This window comes from Convolutriloba macropyga, unplaced genomic scaffold, assembly GCF_964194025.1.
Source record: "Convolutriloba macropyga unplaced genomic scaffold, txConMacr16.3 SCAFFOLD_810, whole genome shotgun sequence".
In the NCBI taxonomy this organism is placed as follows: domain Eukaryota; kingdom Metazoa; phylum Xenacoelomorpha; order Acoela; family Convolutidae; genus Convolutriloba; species Convolutriloba macropyga.
The window spans coordinates 1-18,224 of NW_027451345.1; the positions used below are offsets into that span (position 1 = coordinate 1).

Sequence of the window (18,224 nt, forward strand, 5' to 3'; positions counted from 1 at the left end):
AGACATCTCATATGACCCATGTTGAGATGCCAATAGATTGAAAATAGGTATGTTCAGATCATCCGAGCGAGAAAAGACTCATTTCTAAAATTTCGCGCATTATTTTCCATGCATTTGTGAATTTGAGTGTTTTCCCGTGGTTTCGCTATTTTGAATTCAAAGGGTCTCTTGCGTTCATGTCAGTATCTCCTTTTCATTCTGTCCTATATGCTTAATTATGTCAGGGACCTCAACCTGTGGATATATGTGCTGCATTAATTGAAACCTCTTGTAGAGCTTATGGGGTAACTAATTGAATGATTGCCCGTTTTTAGATTGCTTTTTACATGTTGAGCCAGATTACGGTTTTGAATCTGATCGGTCAGCATAGACCTGTCTGACTCTTGCAAATCCAGCTGGCGACTCTGAGGCGAAGTAAATCTTTATTCAGTTGTCATTCTAACCAAATAATTAGATAAACGTTCTCTTTCTTATCTGGTGCCTGAGAGAAACAAACCTCGCTCAAAAACCATCTCAGAGATTTTAATTAGACTCAAAAATGTTCATGAAAACAAAATACAGAAACTGCGTTTTCGAATGCTGTGTGTTCACAATGCTGTGCATTATTATATAAAATAAATGTAGCGTACACAGCTACGCAGCGGCACATCTGTGTATACTTTTATGTACTACTTTGTTGAGCCATAGAAAACTTTGTTGTCCACCGAGGTTGAAGAAAAAAGTTGAGCGTAAAAGGCTTCAGTAGTTTTTATGAGTCTGAGCTTTAAAAGCGTAATAAAATAAAAGCTTATAATTTTGTATTTACAATTAGCGAGCCTGACCTTAAGGCGCTTTGTGATCTGCCCGTCAACTGAAGTTTAATATGTTATAATTTAGTTATTTGTTGAAATTCTAGATATACTCTCTACAACGCTTAACGGTGCAAACTCGTGAAGTGTCTTTCGGTTTTAAAAAACACACTTACACTGGATTTATTTCTACAATATTAGTTCTAAGATATCTCAGAGTTGTCCGGATATGAGTTCTAGCAGAAGAAGTAGCAGCCATTTGGATGCTCCAGTGGACGAGACGGATTTTCAAAGACGTCGATCGGTTAGCTAAAAAACTGGAAGTACATGTACCCACCAGAATACACTTCTTTCACAATTTAGCTCCAAAGTTGAGTTTTTCGTTAATGGCCGTTTACTGAATCTTACATGTTGTCTGCAGTATTTTATGCCTCTGGCATCCAGTATCATTGCTTTTGAAACATTTAGAGAGGCTGGAAAGGATACGCATAAAATGGATGGTCGGGCAGGCAGATTTGAAAAACAATGAAGACACTGAAACGCTTTTTAGGTCACCGTTTCTTATAAGTTAGCTATTTTTTTAAATTTACTGTGACTTAATTATGCTTTTATGCTTAACAAAATTGTGATAGGATTAGCTTCTATAGTTGCCACAAATCGTTGGAAATTATCATCGGGACATTCTGACACTAGATCAAACGGTAAATTGTTTATAGCTACCGAGGAAACGCGTCGACGGCAGTGAAAAGAAAACTAAAGTTTTGTATTAAAATAATTATTTGTCGCAATCAAACTATCTGTCTGGTTATTCGACATATAAACACCCCTAAATATTCAAAAGGAAAATTCGAGTTTACCTAGAATCTAAAGCAAGGAAAAGGTTTAGGTACAAATTCTATCCCTCAGGATGGAATATGTTCGAAAACAACTTTTTCAAATGAAAAATTTCTCTGCATAGCAGATAATAACAAGATGTTGGTAACCATGCTTGGTCAAATTCCTTTTTACTCTTTATTATTATTTTTATTCAGATAATAAACAGCATTGATCACACTTCAGCAATTTTTTTGTGCTTGCTCGTTTTTACCCGGCTCATATTTCGTCAAGAGAACTTTTCGACAAGATAAAAGACTCATCAAGAACAAACTATTTTTATGCGATTTTTTTGCCTTTATTTGCCTTTGTTACTTTTAAGTCCAATTGAGAAATATGAAAAAAATCATTGCTATTCTATAAAATATGTTTTATGGGACCACATCTTAAGAGATAGGCAGAAGTTTTTCCCGGCATTTGCAGTTCAGTTAAGCGCTGGGAGGTACAAGGTTAAGTTCAGTTAATCTTGTAACAAATGAACGTGATAATGATCAAAATCTAGTTCAGTAATGACCAGACACAGGCAGTGCCAGTACAACTAAACCTTATCCTGCAACCTAAATGGAGCTTTTGTTGGTTCCGTTTTTATCAGTTAGCTAAAGTTATGTCCGTTTTAATTTCAGGGCATAAGTCTCCGTAGAATTTGCATACAAATATTTGTTATTGCAAAAATGCATGCAAAGCTGACATTTTTGTTTCGTGAAAACTAACAAGGAGGCTCGTTAATGTGCGTTCGCACATGATGTTCCGAGCCGCGCTCATCTACATTCTTGACTTAACTGTATTTTGACTCACATTTTTGACAAGTAGATAATCAAAAAAAAAGCTGTTTGAGTTTTAAAGAAATCGTTACACAACCAAACTAATAATTGAGTTAAATAATACCATGCCTAATTAAAACTAGATTTGCATTGAAAAGACTACGAGAAAAACACAACAACAAAAAAGAGCAAAAACAAAAATTTTACGGCAAAAACTCAATATCTAAATTTAAAAGCAACTAGTAACAACGTCAAATTACAATTAGACAAAACCCTAACTACACAATTATACTTTTTCCTAACTACACAGCAGATGAGATGGGATTTTTACTAAATGAGGTTAGGTAGCAAGTTGAGAGAAAGAAGAAATAATGAGGCGAAATTCAAAACTCAATCAACATTTTTTATACTATATAATTTCAAGTCTTAAAAATCAATAGCTTTTAACGGAATAATTCTTGATAAATTTGGTAAAAAATCATGATGAAACCAATAGAACCTGTATTTAGTTACAATAAGCCATGGGAACCGACTATAGATGCAGAAAAACTCAAAAAATTACGAACAACAAATTACAAATATTGCGAAAACAGAAATTAGTGAAGCCATTAAAATCAATTGCTATTATCTGAATATTATGTATTTATATTTCAACATCTATTTATACTAATTCAGCTAAAATTATACTGAATGAATAAATAGGTTCAATTGAGCCACACTTGAAAATCATTAGGATCTCTTTATACGCGATTGTGCTTAAGGTGGAGAAAAAGAAAAACAAAAACACCACTCACAAAAATTTTTATGGAAACGCCTACTGTCCAACAAACAAAACATCAATTACCTCATAACATCAGTAAACCTGTTTTAAATTTTAAAATACACTTTAAAATACAAGGAATGGTATGGGACCTCTCAATGATGAGAATAAGTTACAAGTTGACGAAAGCGACAACAAAAACTGAAAAGAATTGAATAATCCTTAAAATCTTTAAAATGTATTATGTTTTAAACTTTAAGAGTATTCGCCATAAACTGACTGCTTCGGGTAAAATTCAATCAATCCTCAATTACAAGCAATTGGGATTGGTCAGCATCTTACGGCTACCTAAAGAATAAAAAAACAGGTTAACACAGCAAATAAAAAAAAAAATTGGCGAGAAAAGTGTCGAAGCCATTAAAAATTAAATTTTTCAGAAAAATTTTCTTCTTTCAATTAGTTTTTAACAGCAATGGAAATCTTTTTTTTAAACAAAGACTCCAGTAAATCAAAAAACACGAACAAATACATTAAAATAACGAAATTTTTTGAGAAAAACAGTAGTATCAACTCCATTAAATCCAATAGCTTTCAACGGAAGCTAATAAATAAGCTAAATTATGCCTCAAGGAGACCATGTGGATGTGTTTCATTCATATGTTATGAATAAAAAATTGTAAAAAGTCATTGACTATGGAAACAAAAACAAACACTGGCAAAATCCAAAAAAATAAGAAGAAAAGTGCGAGAAGAAATAGTCGAAGCCATTTGAATCATAAGCTTTTCTCTGAAAACTTTATCAATGATTCATTGAAAATCTTCTCTAAATCAGTGGAAGATATCAATATCAGGATAATGTGATTAGATTGCAAGAGCGTCGAATAATATAAAATTATCCAAATTTTTTTTTAATTTTTGGAATCTTGTGGCATTGAAGTCATATAACAAACAGTAGGAAGAAAAAAACGTTCACCCGATTAATTATGATTGAAGTGGAAAGGAGGGGGTTCTTTCCAATACTAAGGATGATTTACAGTTCACGAAAATACCTTTAAGATTGGTTAAAGTTTAAAAAACTTTCTCGAAAAATCATTTTTAAAGACTTAACAGCCATTAGCTGTCCAATCAAATCTCTAGATAGGTTGTCTTCATGCTCATTACGAAAATTTTTTCACTTTTGGTCATTGAGTCCACGCCATAGGACCCCAAAAATTTAGTAAAACCTCAAAAAGGAAATCAAAAGTTCATTTATAATTGCAAAAACTCAGAGTCGAAGCCAAAGAAAACACAAGGGATTCCTTGAAAACGAATTTTTTGTTCATTGGGCTTCATTAGACATTAATTCAGATTTGTCATTAACGGAACCTCGGTATGAAAAGTGACTAGTCTCTAGGTGATTTAAGAAAACGAAAAAAATATGAAAATTTTTCTAAAAAAAAAGTTTTCAAATAGAATTTGTTTTTTTTTATGGTAAACTTCGTTATGAGACCAGAACTAGTCTTTTAATCGCTTTTCGTCTATGGTTCAGGCGTGAAGTGTATTTTTGAATCAATATTTTTATAAAAAATATCTTATTTTGAATAAAATATACACTAAAAGTGATCAAGATCATGTAAAATATCACGTGTTCACTCAAAACTTCAATCCTCGACAACTCCTCAAAGAAACCTAATTTCAAAAAAACCTTTTTAGTTTCGAATTCTACGCTGGACAAGCTTTTTAATGATACTACTCACATTTCTCTACGATGAATATATCGATCGGCCAAAATTGTCTGAACAAAAAAAACTCATTTGAGTATATAGTTCCTCCCCCCACAAGTGGGGTCGGAACAATTAAAATGAACTATAAACTTTTATTCATCTTTTTACTACACATAAGTTTTACTGATGAAAATTCTGTAAAATGTTCAACGTTTTAATCAGCAAAAATCTTTCGAAGTAAAGCATTGTACTGTGTGTACAGTGCAATACCTCATTAGAAAAGATTAAGAATTCAATTAATCTGACCTCAATGTGAAATTACACGTACTAAATAAAAAATTTCAACTACAGAAAACCAATGTTTTAATAACAATCATCCAAAAGTGCTTCATGCAGCATAACAACTATTGAGGGATCTACTGTTATGTTATAACGAAGAGTAATTAAAGTGTTCAACAATCCCTCATTTTTTGCGGCAACATACTTCTTAGCGTGATCAAAAGCACTGCACGCATCACAAAATTAATGAGATTGAAACAAAAGAGATAAAAGAGCTTTTGAAAAACTTGGAAATTACCCGATTGTGTAACAAAACGCAGGTTTTCATACATCAGAATGGTCTTCTTATACCTAATATCGATCGAGGACGGTCTTTTGGAGTCAGGACGTCGGCTAGAGCGTCCCAATTGTGAGTGGGATGTTTATAGGTACTGGCGGAGAAGAAGGAGAAGGGTGACTTGGAGAGACTGGAGAGAGAGGATGAGAAGATGGAGGAGATATTGGTGAGGTATGCAGAGGAGAACAAACTCATAGCAGAGAGGGCACATAAGAGGAGGGAACAGAGGGCTAAGAGGGAGGAGGAGTTCAGAATCAGAAAAATGGTACACCACACACCTGTCATTACCATTTAAACAACCCCCCAGGTTGACCACCTTAGAGGAAACTTTGAAAACATACTAAGACTTATACGGTGCCTTAGAAAACTTACAAAACTTTGTACGGCGCCGTTTAAGGCCGTAATAAGTTTTCTACGGCAACGTGGAAAAATGATATAATTGCCAATTTCTATAGTTTGACTTCTTAAAGACGATATATATTGAATCTGTTGAGTCTTACCCAAGGCTATCTTGCATGATCGTGCAAGATCTTGTAGGATTACGCACCATCTTGCAAGATAGGCGTCGGATATGCAAGAGCTGGTGTAGGGAATGCACTGAACAAGACTGAGCACGATTGACAGAACATGTTGAGTGTTAGGTGAACAAACTTGTGAATGATGTGCTGTTTTAGGAAAGACAGAAGAGGTTCGATGAAGAGATGGCACAGCTGAAAATTGCAGAAGAGAAAAGGAAGGCGAAGCTCGAATTATCCCACTCTGAGCTCACTAATGCCACTTCACTCACCGGAACAGTCGATGAGCCAGACTCAGCTGACATGGGAGGCAGAATGAGGACCAATTCTGTAAAGGTATGACAGCAAAGCTATCCAAAGCTGAACTCCTGTCTCAGAATCATGTACTATTATGTTGAGCACGAGTAAATTGTTCCTTGATCAGATCACAACAAATCAATTGTTGAGCTCTCACCGGTCATTCCCGAATATTTATCCTGAAAGATGTGTTAAGACGCTCATTAAGATGTTTTTTTACCTTGCATGATCTGATAAGATCTGATACAATTAAAACGTGTGGAAGTTTTATATCCTCAGATCTGATATTACTACCTTTATTTTTTATGACCTGATGATCCAGGTTTTGCTACTTGGATTGAGGTTAAAATGTCCGCATAAACTAGTCAAAACCATGGATGAAACTATAGAAATTCAACAAACTGATTTTGTTAAATTTTCACAGTAATTGCAACTTTTACTGAATCTCGATCACTTTTATTACCCGCGTCTTCAATTTCATCCTTTTTGCGACATTTTCGCAAACAAATCTGGTCCATATATAAAGCCAGCTGAGTAGGCCCACTGTTCATCTCAAGAGATCTCTTACGATTATATCATTTGGATTTTATTGAGATCAAAGGTCCAATTTTTGTCAGTTTTGCTGGGATTCTGCATAAGGCTGCAATTGTTATTTCGTTAGCGGTATCAAATTGTTGTCAACTTCACAGTCAAATTCAACATTGCCGGCCCTGTTTTCCTTCATGAAAAGATGTTCGTCATATGATAGTACTAAAGTGAGCTTTACGGCAGGCGTCTTGTAGACACCCTTTCAGATAGTGTCTTGCCGATTGAATGCTTGGTCAGAACCGTTCTTGATTTCTGCTACTTGACCAAGTTTGTAACACATCCGTTTGTCACAGTCCCCGACAAACCAAACAAATCACCATTTTCAGATCCCTGTTGGATTCGGATTTGCTATTTTTGTCGATTGTTCAAAATTGGTCAACTCTCGTTTCGTAATCTGTCCCAGATGGTAATGGAGTGAGCTTAAGTTTGTTCCGTTTAACTGAGACCTTTTGATGATTGAGAAATTCTTCTGCGCATGGTAATTATGGTATATAAAATTTATTGTTGCTGAACAAGAAGTGGGTTTGGCACAATAACTTCCACATCGTTTACAACAGAAAGACGGGTATCAGTGGTCTTGCATTCAACCTCTTCTCAGCGAGACACACTGTTGAAGAAAGAAAGTTTTGTTTAATCGCTCGGTTTCCCCAACACTGCATATATGGCTGTACTGCAACTTCTGACCATTTTCTCACAGAGCCCTCAAAAATGAGCTGCCGTGGGCTTGTTGAACATCAAGCTGAACCCCTAATGAACCAAAACTTCGGGGATCCTCTTTTTTGTCCATGGTGCAACATAATGTTTGAACACTCAACCTGCTGCATCGAATGTTGTACCGTTACCACTTATCTTTTTTCTCGGTTTCCTTCTCCTAGCTATGAACCGCGTAATTAAGTTCATGCTACTGTCGGTGTCCAATGTTAGAATTATCTCTATATTCATGGTTCATAGAGTCAGACATATTAGCCAACTTCGTTTTTCTCTCATTTTAGAGCGCAATTTTTACTGTAAAAGGGCCAAAAGAGTCTAATTCAACATTCTAGAAGGGCGTTGAAGCAATATTTTTTTCATCAAGTAGCTCTGCAACCACTGAAGCCATTGTTTGTTCTCTGCTTCTTCGGCATATGAAATAATCGTTCTTTATTGAACTCAAAATACTTCCTATGGCCATAATACGGAATTGTTTTTGATTAAAGATTCCAATATGTTCAATTCTTTCGTGCTGATTGCATGTGCTTGCTACGCAAAAACAATTTAGCAACATGTTTTCAATGCAATTTTATTGGATGTTGTGTATTGAAGTCCAATTGACGTTTGCCTAATCCGCCTTTGAAACGAATGGTTTCTTTTTGTCAATGAATTGTGGAAGTGTGAGCACGGTGAAATCTCGCTGATTTTTGATATTTCTTGCAAGCTTTGGTTTTATCGTTTCCTCTGCAAAAATTGTCCTTATGTGGAAACTTGATCATGGTTGCCTTTGTCTTTTCTTTTTGTTCATTGTCAATTATCTTTATCGCCAGTTTCGGTTTATTCCTAGCTTGCTGCACGTGTGCCACTATTTTAATCAGTCGTTTGCAATTGCTAAATTGTTGCCACTAAATAGTTGTATTATTTTTTTCAGTCTGCGTTATGAAGACTGTTGCGGAAACGCTCTCAGCGTCTCAGGCAAAAACTATAATTTTCTAAAACCGTTTTGAATTCTTCATTCTTAATTTTTTTGATTCCAATGTCCACTGGCTTGTAAAAACCACTCACACGTTTCCAATGCAAACTATTTTTTGTTTTCAATATCTCATTGAGATTAATCAGGTACTCAATTGGCCAAAACCATATTTTGTTTCTAATGAAAGTTATCTATATATTGCAGTACCTTAGTTGAATCCTACCAGAAACATCAACTATGTATCTTGATGATGTGTTTTTTGTCACTCTGATCTCATAATTTCACTGTTATGAGTGTAACTTGTAATTTTAAACGGAATAGTGATAGATGTTTTGTTGAAGCCACTTCTCAATTCAAAAGCTAAGCTAGCTGAGTATTCCTTCGATTGAAAACGCAGATAGGCCACTGCAGAAATTGTGTCTTCAGTTGCGTCATCAAACAAATGAGGCTCAGCTTTCCTATTCATGTTATGGAAGTGTCTTCAATCAATGCTGGTTTCGGCTACCACAGGAAGTTGTTCCTTGCACTTACAAAATGCTGATTTTCCCGGATTACATTTTGTTGTCCCAATTTTGTCCAGTTATAGTCCCAAAGTTCTTCTAGTCGTCTCATATGAACACCGAAGAGAGCAAATAATCAAGTTGAAATAAATACCAAAGATACCAGAGACAAAATATTCCATTGGGTTATGGTTGTCCCAACTTGTTTGTTAGGACATGTGCACACCTGAAGGTTATCATCAGTAATATTCAATTGGAGTCTAAGTACATTTGGTCCACCTGTATTTGGCTCAGCATCAACTTCCTTGGTTTTGCAAATTGATTTTAGGTCATCCTTTATCACTGCGTTTAATTCATAATTGGAGCTCATCCAATGCTTCTGCTCACACCAATGTTTCTAGAGAAGGGGTTGTAGCTGATTGATTAACACGTCACTAGTTTTTTTGTGTTGTTTCTATTGATTTGGTTACAATGTTCAAATGGAAGTGTTTGTAGGCTTCTTTTGCTGCGTTGAGAAACTCTTTCTCATTATCAACGCCAGCTTGTTTCAGAGGGTAGTTTGCGCATGCTGATGAAGTTTCGGCCCCGAGAACGCTCCTCTGGTACATATAAATTTCGACCGGTTTGAAAGTTTTCGGTCTCAATAAAAATTTTTCGAGCATCCCTTTTATTGTTTCTGATCTCGCACCTGCAGAAACATTGATTTGATATTGGGCTTTAGAAATGAAAATCGTTCAAATCAATTTATATGCTAATAAAAGTTCCGCTAATTGATTATCTTTCAGGCAATTTTTTTCAGTTTCCTATGAATCGTTGAAAACACAACAGAATTAGTAGGTTGTGTTTGGGTTAAGCGCTGGCTCTTGTGACCAATAGCACTCTTTTCCAGAAGTGCCTTTCAATTTTTATTCATTCAATGTTTCCACAAATTTCCTTTTAATGTCTCTATATATATTAAATGTCGATACTATTTTGTATGTTTTTTCCCTTTCGGTTCTTTGCTCTAAAAATATTTGCAAAATTTGCCGTACTTTCAAGCATCTTCTAAGCCCGCAGTAAGTTATTTGACTCACTGATCACATTGATTTTGGAGAAATAGGGTACTGTGTGCCGCCAGAATTGAAATTTCTGCCAATTTCACGTTTGCTGTGCAATTGAAATGGTAATATTTTGTGTTTTGCCCTTCGTGGATCCACAGACTACCCATCATAGTTCTCACAGGCCTGCAACAGATTTGTGTTAGGAAAAACACTAAATGTTTAAAACTTTTGTTTTGTTTGCGTTATCATTTTTTGTAGTTCCCAAGAAATTCAGTAATGTACAAACGCCTCAAATGAATGCGTTCCTCAATGTAGTCCCTTTTCTTTAAACAGAACACTTTCTGCATTCAGATCCTCCGTGCACGCCAGCTGTTTAAGAGACGAAACATATCTGAACACAAATTTCAGGTTCGTTCCTTTGCTTTACTGCTGCTTTACTTTGAGTGTGTGTGATTGACATTTTTCATTCGGTTTTCCGAGTGTGTCAATCGGTTTTGGTATTTGGTATATCATTTAGACTTGACGCGTTGACTTTGCTATGAATGCGATGACTTTCTGTCAGATATCCATAACCTAAGCATTGCTTTCTCAATACAACGAATCCGTCATTCAATCTCGGAAAGTTTCAATTTTAATTAGTTTCATCAGCTAATGGACATTGTTTGCCTTACATTTGGTATCTTTTCTTCACGTTTCACTTTTAACAGAAGTTAGATGGTTTAGAAAGTCGTGTTTCTTTTTTGGGATGCCTTGGTGTTCTAATTTGCATTCTCTTTTAAGGGGCCGAAAAATTCTTATGCAAAAATTTCATTCGTGATAGGCAGCTTTAGAACTTGATTAATTTACGCTGGTCGTCTTCCTTGTCATCTACGCAGAACCATCATTTCTCTCTGAAAACTTGTAGTTGCTTATCAACTGTCATATACAATGACGAGCTTGGTTTCAGACCACCCACTATTTGTTTGTTTTATTTGAGGATATTCAAGAAATAAGATAAAATAACAAAGAACTGAATCAAATTTTCAGATTTGTGAGGCTTAATTAAATTTGGATCCCGCAGGCTATCGAGCTTCCCGTCTATATTTACATGAAATTTGACAAATTATTTCCATTTATTGCTCCACACAGCGTTATTAAACTATCCAGAACACCACTTTTCCGATATTGCAAATGTTGCTTTGCCTGCCAGAAGAGTTTTCAGACGGTTCAGTTTCTTCTGGATCCAGAATCGTGCTTTTCTCCACAGTTGCGATAAACATGCTTGACCACTCAGGCCATTCTGGGAGCTTTCCCTCAAAGCTGTTCAACATGAGCTTTGGTAAACTTCGTCGTCGTTTGTGTCCAGTGTTGTGTCTTATGCTTACTTTCTTGAAAACTTCTTGGTCCTCAACACTCTGTCATCGATTGCGTGAATTTAGGTGCCGTGGATAATGTCTATGTTCATTCCGTTCAGTGTTGATGTCGATGCGAGTCTTCAAACGAAGAGGTATTAGCGTTGTTTATCGTATTGGCCCTTTCCAAGAGATCTCTCATTTTTGGGATCCAATTGAAATTTGAATTGTCATGAATTTTCTTTGATTGAAAACGTGCGTCATCTTTCTCCAATGCTTTTATTTTCGTTTAGTTCTCGTCTTTTTCTCAAAGCTGATGTTGCACAACTCATTTTTTTCAAGTTTATTTTTAACTCCAATTGTATTGGTAAATTGGTTCGTGGCTTTTTTATTCAGGTTCACGTTTCCTCACTCGTTCTTCAATTCTACGTTTCAACAAGGTAACTTCTGAAACAATTTCTGTATCTTGATTGGTTGTTTGCACCTTTTGTGTAGCCGCATTCTCTGTTGCACGGGTTGTCAATTTTTCTATCATCATTTTTCGCTGAAATACCAAGATTATCGGATGCAAAATACGTAAAGGTGGTTCTGCTTCCTTGCGTTGAAGGGTTGATTGACTTTGCTGATTGGACATGGTTATTTTATCCTGGGATGTATATGGTAAACTGTGAGCGTTTCGACTGTTGAAGAAATTTTGTTGTTCTGTTTTATGATGGCGAAACCAAGTGAATTCACTTTTTGCTTTTCATGGATATATTGATAGTGTTTGTCAATACATTCTCTCTGTTGATAGATTGCATTAAGTTTGCTGGGTGGATAATAATTTTCTGTTTTGAAAAACAACTTGCTTTCTGCCCGTTTCTGCTCGAAGCTAATCTAAGGGTTCTGAATCAAATTTTTAGGCTGCTTTGCTATGGTCACGATGCTTTGCGTTTCAAGCTGCAACTTGCGTCTGTAGTGATAGTATTATCTTCAAAAAATTTAACCCTTTAACCTCTTCAAAAAAATTAGACAGCAGTTTGAATTCCACTGTCCTAGGCGGTAAACCAAATGTAATTGTTGCTCTCCCACGGTTGAAAAGGAAAGATCTAAACCGCCCAGTTCTTTTTAGCGGGTCCAAAGCTGTCCACGTATTATGTTTCTGCAGTTCGGCTTCGTAGCTCTATATTTGGTATTTTCTTATCGTTGCGCTTCGAATTCAGTTTGGAGCTATTTGCTTGCCTTAGTTTTTTCAATATCAAATTGAAATGGATTTTCTTCACATCACACAATACAGGATCTCTTTTTATCTGACAGTGCAATGTGATAGGGAAACAAATCGATGACAAAAATAGATTTCTAAGACCTATTTGTGCAAAAATTTTTTAACTTAAAATTCACTTTTGTTTTTTTTTTGTACTCACGACTTGAAATACCAAAATTTGGGGCTGTAACCATTGAATAACATCTCAAGTTTTTTGTACATACAGGACACAGTTACAAATATTTTACTGCCCAAGAATAATTTTCCATACAAGACATACGTGACAATTTCCTTCTGAGGAATTATCAAAGTACAAGACACTTTTTGTTCTTATTGTTTTCCCCCTTTTTGTTCCTTTTCTCACGTGACAAACTGTAATTCGGTTGCTGTGCGAGCAGAAAGCGCAAAAATACGAACAACTGATACAAAAGAGTTTTCCCTCTTCAGTGTCTGTGCTTCTATTTTACCCTCTTACGCATGCTCTGCGAGCTCAGCTCCAACATTTAGCTTCATTTTCCTGTTAATGCCAAAAAGCCAAAACTCTATTAATTTACTTTACTGATCTTTACACATTGAACGCCTGTGTAGAAAAGCAATTCAATTTATATTTATGTCAAAAAAATTACTCGCTCTTTAATTCTTTTTAAGAATTTTCCCTTTTTGAGAAATGGAGGAGATTGTTAAAGATCCCACGTATCTTATGAGGCAGCAGACATCTTTTTAAGAAATTCCTAAGATAGTGCAGAATAAAAATTGTGGAAGTTTTATACTCATACTGCAGTTAACAAACACATCAACCCAGGAGAGACAAAATTTGCGATAAATTGAGTGATCGAAAATTGAGTTATAAATTGTTTAGTGAAAATGATTGATAAGTTGTTTAAAATTGCAACCAGAAACCTGAACAATATTATTTCATGAGAATACGTCAGTAAGACCAAATGATGACCATGATAATGTAGGTATTTATTAGAAAGATGCCCGGAGTCCGACACTCGCGAGTCCTACTACAGTGAAGAAGAAGACACAGGAGGAGATAGAAGAGGAGGAGGATGAGAAGTACATGGAGGCGAGAGACAAGGCAGTTGCAGCCAGGGTTCCACAACTCAAATACGACTCATCTATGGGTTAGTTACTTACCATATGGGAAAGTGAGTGTTCAAAATATCACAATTATGTTAATTGCCATGTTTTACAATTATAGAACTGTCAAACTAATTGAACGGTGAATACAAAGTTGGTTATAACCACGCTTGGTTAATCCACAAATTATTATTTATTATTCAAAGCAAATGTCAATGTAAAAATACAAATTATTAGCACATCATCTTTCAACCCGGGTGGGGGTGTCAGCGCATTTTACCGCACAAGGAGAACACGCTGCAAATTTTGTACAAAGTTCGATGATTGGCCAGAACGTTTCGTGGGCAATTTATTTCAGCGCATCTTCAGTGCACTTTTAATATATTTTTTAGCACTTTTTAAAATTTTCTGCCCATTATTATCTAAGAAGTTCGAACTGAAATTTTTGAAATTTCTATGAGTCTCTTTGATTAAGCTCAGAAATTTACCGACCCAGACAGGTCAAGGCCATTTGAGACGCAGCAAATGGATACAACGCTGATTTTGGTCGGGTAATCTGATCAGAGTAAAATATCTGATTTGTATTGTGTTTTAGTTTACTGCTAAATTTTTGTTGTTTCACTGCTGAATGCAATGAAAGCTATTTTTAGGTAACCAAACTTGAACTTGTTCAGGTGAAAATTTACCTGAAATTCAGTTCAGGTGTATTTCAGGTGCTTTTACACCTGAACTCCACCTGAACTTCTGGTTACCTGAACTTGGTTCAGGTAAGTTTACCTGAACTTTTTTAGTGTGCAGAGTGCAATGTCTACCCGGGCCAAGAAAATTTCCAAAAATTATGTAAAAATTCCGCTGAAACGCGCTGAACCCTCAAAATTTCAGCGCAAAAATCTAACTTAATACTGAACTGAAATGCGCTGGAATTGGCTAAATCTTCGTAATGCGCTGAAATTGGCTAAACCTTTGAAATGCACTCAAGTCATTTTCACACTGTTTCTGCGTTGCCTGAGTCCCCTGCTCTACTCTTTGTTGGTTGTCATACAATCCACAGTGCCCTTGATTCCTGATTTTATAAATGTTTTTTAAATGATTTTATATTAATAAACCGTTTTTTAAGAATTGCACTGAAAAGTGCTTAAATGTGCTGAAAATATATAAGAAGTGCGTTGAAAATTAACATAATATGCAAAATTCTAGCACTTTAGGGCGCATATCAAACAACAAATGTTAATCAAAAAAGGCAAAATTAGGTGTCGTGAATTGAACGTATTCGAATCTCTCACCTCCTGCATGTCAGCCACTTATTCTTCCACTTCGCCACTTCTCACGTAAATCCGGCATATTTGTTTTGAATTTAAATGAAATTCACTCTACTTTTTGTAAAACAAAGGCGTTGAATTGTTGTAAAATTAGCGGGGAAATTAGAAATTTTTCGAGATGAAATGTGGTGATTTTTTGTAAGTTCACCGCTTAATCTAGTGGTGAAATTACATAAATTCATCGCTTAAAAAAGTTTTAAAAAGATATGAGATTATTCGTGGATAAATTTTCCTTACGTCTTTTAATAAATGTATCCTAAATTCGTTGAACAAAGGACAATTCGAATTGTTTTCTAAGCGGTGAATTTATGTTATTTCACCACTAATTTCAGCGGCGAATTTGTGCAAATTTATCGCATTCACTGCTGATCTCACAAAATTTTACAATTTCTTCTAAGCGGTGAGTTTATGTGATTTCGCCACTAAGTCAAGCGGTGAATTTATGTTATTTCACCTCATTCACTGCTGTTCTCACAGAATTTTAGCACTTTTTCTAAGCGGTGAAATTAAGTAATTTTACCACTAACTTAAGCGGTGAAATTATGTAATTTCACCGTCCGTATCCACTGCTATTCTCACACAATTTTAACACTTTTTTCTAAGTGGTGAATCTATATAAGTTTACCACTAAGTTAAGCGGTGAATTTATGTAATTTCATCGCATTCATCGCTTATCTTACAAAATTTTCCGCATTCGCCGCTTATTTTACATAAGTGTGCGTTGAATGGCGGTGACACCTCGACCCGTGTTTGAAATGTGCTGAAAATTTCCATGAGATGCACCGAAAAGCACTGAATTGCGCTAAACTATCAGAAAGAGTTTTTTGTAAGAATTGGGCTGAAGGGCGCTGATTTTTAAAAACGGATGCGCTAAAATTTAGCAAGAAACGCACTTAAAGTTTCTAACATTTATGTAGGAAATGTGCTGAAATTTAGCTGAATTTATGAAAGAAATAAGTTGACGTTGCGCTAAGAATATTTCAGCGCATTCCCAAAATTTTTGAGCATCCCAGCTCATTCAGCGCATTTCATACATAATTTCAGAGCATTCAATGCACTTCTTACAAGGAAGTGGCTTGAATCCGACGTGTGGAGCCGGTAATCTCTGTTTTGTCGTGAGTCTGGTCATTGAGAGCAAAATAACCCTCTTTTTTGATATCTTTGGTATATTTTTGTTAACTGAAGTCTGAAAGTCGCAAATTAGGTATTCTGTTTGTGTCTAACTGATCCAAAAAAATGTTGACCAGTTACAAAACTGTCAAGTCCCTAAACAGTATGGTATAAATGATGGCTAGTTATTGTATGAACGCGTCTCGTCATTGATACTTTCATATGAGGTACTCAGCTACGGTACTAAGATTATTGACACATACAAATGAGATCATTGAATTTATGCACTTGCCTATTGTTTCTTGAATATCGGAACATGGTCAGGACAATAGACGCTCAAAATTGTAATCAGAACAACTAAAATCTGAATTTAATCAAAACAGAGACAAAAACGCATGCTCTGAGTAGAGAATCCGCATTATGCGGCAAAAGAGCATAAAACTGTAACAGAAGAAAATCTCTTTAGTGAATGCTTCAGCCAACCACAGACTAAGAAGACTCTATTGTATAATAAATAAAGACTGCATGCTATTCCCAATAAGTCTCCTATATAGTTATTGTATACTATGAACATACCTCTGACTCCGGCGTACTTTTTATCTTCCCCCGTAATAATTAAAGTTATATTATTGTCTTCTGCTGAGTCTATTATTCCAATAGACCTAGAAAGGTGTACTTGGCGCGCAGAAATAGGTAGCTCTAACCATTATAACCTTAAGGATGTAAAAAGAGCTCTCAACAGATCAGCCTTAAAGTTGTTATTGAGATTGTTTGGCGTTTCTACATTGGATCACATGACAATACCTCGTCGTCACTTTTCACCTTGGTTTCGCTTTTATTAACGACGAAAATGGTTTACGTTAATCGTTCACGTACGTAACGGGAAAAACTTAAACTTTGTCACTCGTATTGACGGATAAACGTAACCATTGTCCACGATACAGAGCATGTAGTCAGCCAAAAATTGTCTTAACTTCAATATAAATAGTTGAGATTATTTTCTGAGATTTATTTGTTCTTTGGAACCATGATTGGGTAGTTGCAGAATTACTGTTTGTCGCCGTAATCCACAATTAGGACTGCGAGGGACGTTTCTGGCATAAATAATCAATTATGTTTTCTTTTATTTGGATTAATAAACGGTGAACAGACCAAAAAGTCACGGAAAAAACAGTCCCGAATAGCAAAATGTTCCCAGACAAAACAGTCCCAGACAAAATATTCCCAAGAAAGCAGACAAAACAGTCCCAGATAAATGAGTCCAAATTAAACCTATAGTTTAATATATTCACACCAATTAACAAAGAAACTCCTGAAGTTATTCATATGACTGTAAGTCATTGAACAAAAGTTAATCTGATTACAACAAGTTTTTGCCAAAAATATGTATTTTGAAACGAACTTTTGGTTTAATATTAGTTCATATCAATTAAAAACAATGCATTCAGAAGCTTAACTCACAGATTATACATGTTTTTTCTTTGCAGATTATGAGTACAATTGTTTTGATATTTATTCGGGACTATTTGTGTGGGACTTTTTTGTGTGGGAAAATTTTGCATTTTCGGATTCTTCTGTCTGGGACTGTTTTGTCGGGACACGCTAATAAGCACTATCGTCGTATTTAGATACTACAATTGTAAACATCAGTGATAATTAGACAAGTGTGATGAAGGGTATGGACAATGGTGCCGCTGGTGTGGACGTTATCTTGCCACTGGTGTCCACGTTTGACCAAAAACCAGAAATAGGCATGGTAAAAATTTTGAAGATGTTTCCGAACTTGCAAAAATTTTGAACGAAATATGTTCACTGCCACAAATGACCATATACATGCTTATAACCTTAATCCTAAAACACGCTCGTGAATAAACTGCCAAACTCAAATAAATTTATTCGAGCAAACGCAATTTAGCCAGGCAATTCGTGCTTCTAAAGCTGACTGATTATAAGGTATAGTCACTTGCTGACGACCGGACACTAAATCTATAGAACATTAGATTGAAAATGATAAAATCTGACGAAATTGGAACA

At 35.5% G+C, this 18,224-nt stretch overlaps 1 protein-coding gene across 1 annotated transcript in view; it reads left to right on the forward strand.

Moving 5' to 3' along the window:
• Positions 1 to 698: 698 nt before the first annotated feature.
• LOC142356592 (uncharacterized) overlaps positions 699 to 18,224 on the forward strand; it is a gene marked incomplete at its 3' end in the record, with an annotated part of 60,870 nt that continues 43,344 nt past the window's right edge. Inside the window, exons 1-4 of the mRNA XM_075408456.1 lie at positions 699 to 1,092; positions 5,593 to 5,766; positions 6,176 to 6,352; positions 13,652 to 13,805. Coding sequence (XP_075264571.1) covers positions 1,018 to 1,092; positions 5,593 to 5,766; positions 6,176 to 6,352; positions 13,652 to 13,805 — 580 coding nt within the window. The remainder of the gene's footprint in view (positions 1,093 to 5,592; positions 5,767 to 6,175; positions 6,353 to 13,651; positions 13,806 to 18,224) is intronic.